The 7223-nt window shown below is 49.0% G+C and overlaps 1 protein-coding gene across 1 annotated transcript; it reads right to left on the bottom strand.

Moving 5' to 3' along the window:
- Positions 1-105: 105 nt before the first annotated feature.
- On the bottom strand, positions 106-7223 carry PTPMT1 (protein tyrosine phosphatase mitochondrial 1). Its single transcript, XM_007999362.3, has 4 exons — positions 6756-7223; positions 6566-6646; positions 2644-2835; positions 106-453 (listed from the first exon to the last, which is right to left on the bottom strand). The coding sequence occupies exons 1-4, from the start codon at positions 6927-6929 to the stop codon at positions 295-297; spliced, it is 606 nt and encodes a 201-aa protein (XP_007997553.1). The 5' UTR covers positions 6930-7223; the 3' UTR covers positions 106-294.

The raw sequence follows: 7223 nt of genomic DNA on the forward strand, positions 1-7223 counted from the left end.
AGGTACATAATAGATTTTTGTTAAAATACTTCTTTAGCTCTATTCAAGAAAAGAAGATGGCCCCATCCCTGTCCTGTATCCCATGAATACAAGCCACACTAAATCTTTTCCTTTCTAGCCACACAACAGTGTTATTTCAAGAAAACGAAACAAGACAGAGAAAGCAAAATGACCTATTACCTATTGGCACATTTTGGTTATGTCAAGTCTGGGCTTAAGCCCTGTGGGTCCTGTTAAGCTTTTTTTATTCTGTATCAAGCAGGAGTGTCTTGAGTTCTTTCTAATCCACATACATCATGTCTTTGAAGTGTCAAAAGTCCCATCCTTTGCTGCCCCTGCAGTAACCTGCTTGTGGAACTCTTTAAGAACATCCAGCTGGCCAGGCCTGATGTGGATGTAAGACCGGATCTTGGCGATGGCTCTTACAGCCTCCTCTGGACTCCATCTGTGCACCTGAAGTACAGGGTTGAGAAATCAGCAGAGAGAGAAAGAAGCAGGTGTCAGGCCGGGCGCGGTGGCTCAAGCCTGTAATCCCAGCACTTTGGGAGGCCGAGATGGGTGGATCACGAGGTCAGGAGATCGAGACCATCCTGGCTAATACGGTGAAACCCCATCTCTACTAAAAAATACAAAAACTAGCCGGGCGAGGTAGTGGGCGCCTGTAGTCCCAGCTACTCGGGAGGCTGAGGCAGGAGAATGGCGTAAACCTGGGAGGCGGAGCTTGCAGTGAGCTGAGATCCGGCCACTGCACTCCAGCCTGGGTGACAGAGCGAGGCTCCGTCTCAAAAAAAAAAAAAAAAAAAAAGGTGTCAACGTGCCCTTGACACATGAGCAGGTGCTAAAGGACTTCGAGAGTTTCATTTCTTTGGAAACTCCATTTTGGAGGCATTAAAAATCATGCTCCTTGTATTATAAATGGGAGAGTACTGTAACCACTGCAGTCAGCCAGTCTCACAATACTATGCAACAGGCCAGGTGGAAAGTCAGTCTTTCTACCCAATTCTTGCTCTGCCAAATCCTAGAAAAAGAAAGTTGCACATGAGAAGCTGAGGTCCTAAGTTCAAGACTGCCTCAGCCTACTCCACATTCTCTCCGAGCTGGGCTTTTGGTTAAAAGAACTTCTAGGAACAAGTATGCAATAGATGTTTTGTTTGTTTGCTTTTTATTGAGACAGTGCCTCGCTGTGTCACCCAGGCTGGAGTGCAGTGGCGATCTCAGCTCACTGCAAGCTCCGCCTCCCGGGTTCACGCCATTCTCCTACCTCAGCCTCCCGAGTAGCTGGGACTACAGGTGCCCGCCACCACGCCCAGGTAATTTTTAGCATTTTTAGTAGAGACGAGGTTTCACCGTGTTAGCCAGGCTCAATCTCCTGACCTCGTGATCCGCCCGCCTCTGCCTCCCAAAGTGCTAGGATTACAGGCGTGAGCCACCGCGCCCGGCCTGCAGTAGATGTTTTTTTGCAACTTGTCACCATGGCTAGAAAAACAAGTACTCATAATTTAAATAGGAGGGTTAACATGTCCTAAGGATACTCATTGGTTTAGAACCGAACAGAACCAAGAAAATACAGATTTCTAGCTTGCTAATTCAATTCTCACTGGGTGCAAAATACCCTCCTGAGACCCTGAGTCCAGCAGAGTCCTTATGACCGAAAATTTAGTATTGTTCAACTACATACATACACAGCAGTCCACAGTAACACAAGGCCAAACTGAGCTATTCACATGACTTAGAAAATGCTCTGTGGGAGCCATTTTGTAACTCAGGTTACAAAATGATGATGGACTACAGGGTATTTGTTTCTCCTAAATATTTTTAAAGCATCCCACCTGCCAATCATGACAAATTAACAGGCAGAATCTAGTTTGGAGCCTGTTTCCAGAAACTAATATCCAGAACTTGACTCTGGAATACTTGGAGAAACTTGAGTACTATAAAGCTGAAAATGATCATCACTATTATCTACAGTATTGTTCCCTGACATGGTATTAGAACAAGTGTCTAGCCTTTTGCTGGGGTTGAGTATCTTTTGCAACTCCATTTTTAGAGTGCCTGCTGTAGCCAGCACTTGATGTAATTTCTTATTTAAACTTCATAATACATTTAGTTTGAGAAAACAGTATTAGGTATCAGTCACTTTTGCTGATCCTCACTGGCAGGCGGCAGAGCCCCAGGTTAGCTTGTCACAAGGCTCAGGTGCTTTCCATCATACCACACCATCTCCCAACAGCCTGAAATCAAGCACACAGCTCCTTCCAACAGGGCCCACCAGTAGACCATGCTATTGAAGTTCTGGAAATCTATAAATGGGACCAGAAAGATTTTTTTTTTTTTTTTTTTTTGAGACAGGGTTTCACTGTGTCAGCCATGCTGCAGTGCAGTGGCACAAATCATGGCTCACTGCAGCCTCTACCTACCGGGCTCAGGTGATCCTTCCATCTCAGCCTCCCAAGTAGCTGGGATTACAGGTGCACACCACCAAACCGAGCTAACTTTTTGTATTTTTTGTAGAGACGGCTTTGCCATGTTGCCCAGTCTGATCTCAAACTCCTGGGCTCAAGCCATCCTCCCACTTCAAGCCTCCCAAAATGCTAGGATTGTAAGCATGTACCACGATGCCCAGCCCAGAAAGAACTTTTGTACCTGAATCAGGTATGCTGCCACCATAGTGGCACTCCTGGAGCGCCCAGCCTTACAATGCACGTAGACACACTGGCCCAGCGACTGGTACTTGAGAGCAAATTGGACTCCCTTCTGGAGGTTGTCCAAGGTAGGGATCCCAGTCATGTCTACTGTGCTGAGCCGCAGCTGCTCGACTCCTAGTCTCTTCCACTCCTGGAACCAGGTCCACCAGTATGAAAAAGAATGAAAAAAACCTGATGTGGGTGGGATGATAAGGGGCTCCTAAGAGGCAGCAAAGCAACAGGGAAGTTTCAGGGTTTACTACAATGGGAATACACTGTTTCCTGTTTTCTAATAGAAACTTCTTACAGAAATGCTTTTTTTTCCCATTCCGGGTGAGGACAGAAATGTCTTTAAAATGGCTGGCCTACATAGTTGGTTTTTCATCAAACAGCAGCTATGCTGCTGAGTTAGAATTATGTCCAAGATTTAAAGTGTTCCTTTTCTTTTATTAAGACAGAGTCTCGCTCTGTTGCCCAGGCTGGAGTGCAGTGGTGTGATCTCAGCTCACTGCAACCTCCACCTCCCAGGTTCAAGCGATTCCCCTGCCTCAGCCTCCTGAGTAGCTGGGACCACAGGCACGCGCCACCAAGCCTGGCTAATTGTATTTTTAGTAGAGACGGGATTTCATCATGTTGACCAGGATAGTCTCGAACTCCTAACCTCAGGTCATCTGCCCGCCTCAGCCTCCCAAAGTGCTGGCATTACAGGTGTGAGCCACCACACCAGCAGGTAAAGTGTTCTTAAACTACCCTTTGTGTACTTGAATATTTAGCTGCAAAATATTAACTATATATATTTTAGCTGCAAAAAATTCAGCTGCAAACATCTTAATATTTTATTTCGGCTGGGCATGGTGGCTCACGCCTGTAATCCCAACGATTTGTAAGGCCGAGGTGGACAGATCACCTAAGGTCAGGAGTTCGAGACCAGCCTGGCTAACATGGTGAAACCCTGTCTCTAATAAAAATACAAAAATTAGCCAGGCCTGGTGGCGGACGCCTGTAATCCCACCTACTAGGGAGGCTGAGGCAGGAGAATTGTTTAACCCAGGAGAGAGAGGTTGCAGTGAGCAGAGATCACACCATTGTATTCCAGCCTGGGTGACAAGAGAAAAACAACATCTCAAAAAATATACGTATTTTATTTTAGAGACACGATCTTGCTATGTCGCTCAGGTCAGAGAGCAGTGGTGTGCAATCATGGCTCCCTGCAGCTTCAAACTCCTAAGCTCAAGCAGTCCTCCCACTTCTGCCTCCTGAGAAGCTGTGACTACAGCTGCACGCCACTGTGCCTCGCTAATTTTGTTATTTTTGTGTGTGGAGATGGGGGTCTCGCTGTGTTGCCCAGGCTGGTCTCAATCTCCTATCCTCAAGCCATCCTCCTGTCTCAGCCTCCCAAAGTGTTGGGATTACAGGCATGAGCCACCAGGCCCAGCCAGTGTAACTTTTTTTTGTATAATTTTGGCACCTGTGTAGTGATTCAGCTGCAGATTTGGGGTACAATATTTTGCCAGGGCTTTCTATTTCTCTGTCCATAAGTCTCCTCTTTTTTTACCACTTTTTTTTGAGGAAGCACATGGTAGAAAATAGGGTTATCATTTTAAAATTAAAAGAATGGGCCAGGCGCAAGACTCCGTCTGGAAAACAAAAAAACAAAAAAAAATTAAATTAAAACAATGCACTGACCTTCATTAGTGCAATGTCATCACTTACAAAGAAGAAATAGGTGGCCAGGTGCGGTGGCTCACGCCTGTAATCCCAGATTTTGAGAGGCCAAGGTGGGTGGATCGCCTGAGGTCAGGAGTTTGAGATGACTCTGGCCAACATGGCGAAACCCTATCTCCACAAAAAATACAAAAATTAGCCAGGCATGGTGGCGGGCACCTGTAATTCCAGCTACTTGGGAGGCTGAGGCAGGAGAATCACTTGAACCGGGAGGCAGACGTTGCAGTGAGCCGAGATTGCACCATTGCACTCCAGCCTGGACAATGGAGTGAGATGTGAGACTCTGTCTCAAAAAAAAAAAAAAGAAGAAGAAATAGGAGAAATAAGGTCTCTGGCAACTGGGCAAACTTTATGCTTTAAGACTTCAGATATCCTCCAGCTACTCTTATTATTAACCTCTTAATAATGAGTATCGGAGACTTTATGGTTCTGAATGAAGGTCAGCTTTTTTTTTTTTTTTTTTTTTTTTTTGAGATGGAGTCTCGCTCTGTCGCCCAGGCTGGAGTGCAGTGGCCGGATCTCAGCTCACTGCAATCTCCGCCTCCCGGGTTCACGCCATTCTCCTGCCTCAGCCTCCCGAGTAGCTGGGACTACAGGCGCCCGCCACCTCGCCCGGCTAGTTTTTTGTATTTTTTAGTAGAGACGGGTTTCACCATTTTGGCCAGGCTGATCTCAAACTCCTGACCTCACACGATGCACCCACCTCAGCTTCCCAAAGTGCTGGGATTACAGGCGTCAGAGCTACCACGCCTAGCCAAGTCACAAATATTTCCAGCCAAGTCACAAATATTTTTAAGGTTTCAAAAAATCCTCAGGTTGAAATAATAGTATCTTCATCATGCTATATCAGTAAAACAAATGAGAAAGATAATTGTTTAGTGCTATTAGATGCCAAACACTATAAAGATAGGGCAACATTTTTAATCACATTGTAGATAACATCTTCTTTTTTTTTTTTTTGAGATGGAGTCTCGCTCTGTCACCCAGGCTGGAGTGCAGTGGCCAGATCTCGGCTCACTGCAAGTTCCGCCACCCGGGTTTATGCCATTCTCCTGCCTCAGCCTCCCGAGTAGCTGGGCTAGTTTTTTGTATTTTTTTAGTAGAGACGGGGTTTCACCGTGTTAGCCAGGATGGTCTCGATCTCCTGACCTCGTGATCTGCCCGTCTCAGGCTCCCAAAGTGCTGGGATTACGGTCTTGAGCCATCGCGCCCGACCAGATAACATCTTCTAATAACCATTGTGGAAGATTCCACAAACAAGCCAGTCACATTTAATGAAAGTTATGCTTTAGGCCTAAACTTTGTTATGAGAGAACTTTGTAGTTCCACCATGATTTCTAACATATGACTAAAAATTCCCCCAAATCAGAGCCAAATTAACTCTACAGTTTTTATGAAAAATGTGGGGAGGGGGACGTGTTAAGGGGGTGCTTTTCGTCTTATAGTTGGCAGGGCCTTCATCTGGAATCCTTAACACTGGGAATGCTGACCCATACTCAGAGCTCAAAGTGCAGAAAGAATGAATGAAATCAGGAAGGCACAGGAAAGTTGCCTTTCAATTTTAGTTTCTGATTTTGTTTACCGAAATAAGAATACATTACATTCGTTCACAAAGGAGAAATCAGACTTTGTCAACTTGCACTTTTTTTTTCTTTTTTTTTGAGACTGTTTCACTCCTGTCGCGCAAGGCTGGGCTGTAATGCAAGATGTCGGCTCACTGCAACCTCCACCTCCCCGGCTCAAGTGATTTTCCTGCCTTAGCCTCCCAAGTAGCTGGGACTACAGGCGCACGCTACCATTCCCGGCTACATTTTGTATTTTTGTAGAGATGGGGGCCTCGCCATGTTGCCCAGGTTGGTCAGGAACTCCTGGGCTCAAGTGATCTGCCCGCCTCCTCCTCCCGCCTCCCAAAAGTGCTGGGATTACAGGCGTGAGTAACCGCGCCCGGCCCAACTTGAACTTTTAAATAAACGCCTTTCACAGTTTCTAGCCTACCTCCAGGTGCCGTTTAGAGGACCAGACCGGAGGCAAAGCAGCTTGGGACGCCTGGCTCTGGGGCATGATGACCTCCCCCAAACTTCTCTAGCAGTCCCAGGCCCAGGGCGGTGGGCGAGGGGAGCGGGCCCCCGAGCCTGCCCCGCGGCCCAGTCCCTCACCTGTGAAGAGTGGCACAGGAACCTCGTCTCATACTCTTCGTTCATGGTGATCACCCCGCGCACGTTCTCGTCCTGTACCAGCTGCCGAGGCAAAGAGGTGGCTCAGCAAAGACGGTGGAGACCCCAGCGGCCCGACAGAGACGGAACGGCGGGGACGGGGCAGGTGCCCGGGCTTCCCGGCCTGGCTCACCTGGCGCGTCAAGCTCCGCAACGGCAGCGCGCCCAGCAGCACTGTGGGGTCGATGCGGTGGTACCAGTCCCGGTGCGCCCGACCCGGCACCTTCCCGCGGAACAGGGTGTAGAGCAGCGTCGGGTAGAAGAGCACCCGCGCCAGGCCGGCCTCCAGCAGCGCGGTGGCCGCCATCCCGCGCCACCCGGCCCGGCGCAGAGGCGACCCATCGGCCCCCGCGCTCGCGGTCTGGACCCGCGAGAAGAGCAGGCGGGTGCCGGGGCGGGGCTGCCAGCTGCACAAGGCCTCTAGTGGGCTCGCACCGGGTGACGGCGGGGCTGGCCTGGAGCCCCCGCGGCGGGCCGCGGGGCTCTGGAGGAGGGCCCGGCGGCCTCGGGGGGAGGGACCGAGGACTCCTGGGCGGGAAACTGGAACCCCGGCCAAGGGAGAGCGCGTCGCGGGCCAGACATGTGTGAGCCCCGTAGCGTG

This window comes from Chlorocebus sabaeus, chromosome 1, assembly GCF_047675955.1.
Source record: "Chlorocebus sabaeus isolate Y175 chromosome 1, mChlSab1.0.hap1, whole genome shotgun sequence".
NCBI classification, from domain to species: Eukaryota; Metazoa; Chordata; class Mammalia; order Primates; family Cercopithecidae; genus Chlorocebus; species Chlorocebus sabaeus.

Excerpts from the sequence above, each read along its gene's own strand:
- PTPMT1 (XM_007999362.3), bottom strand. The coding sequence starts at position 6,929 with ATGGCGGCCACCGCGCTGCTGGAGGCCGGCCTGGCGCGGGTGCTCTTC. Across the intron at positions 6,647-6,755 it reads TGCGGAGCTTGACGCGCCAG|CTGGTACAGGACGAGAACGT; the intron begins GTGAGCCAGGCC and ends TTGCCTCGGCAG. Across the intron at positions 454-2,643 it reads TGGCAGCATACCTGATTCAG|GTGCACAGATGGAGTCCAGA; the intron begins GTACAAAAGTTC and ends CCTGTACTTCAG.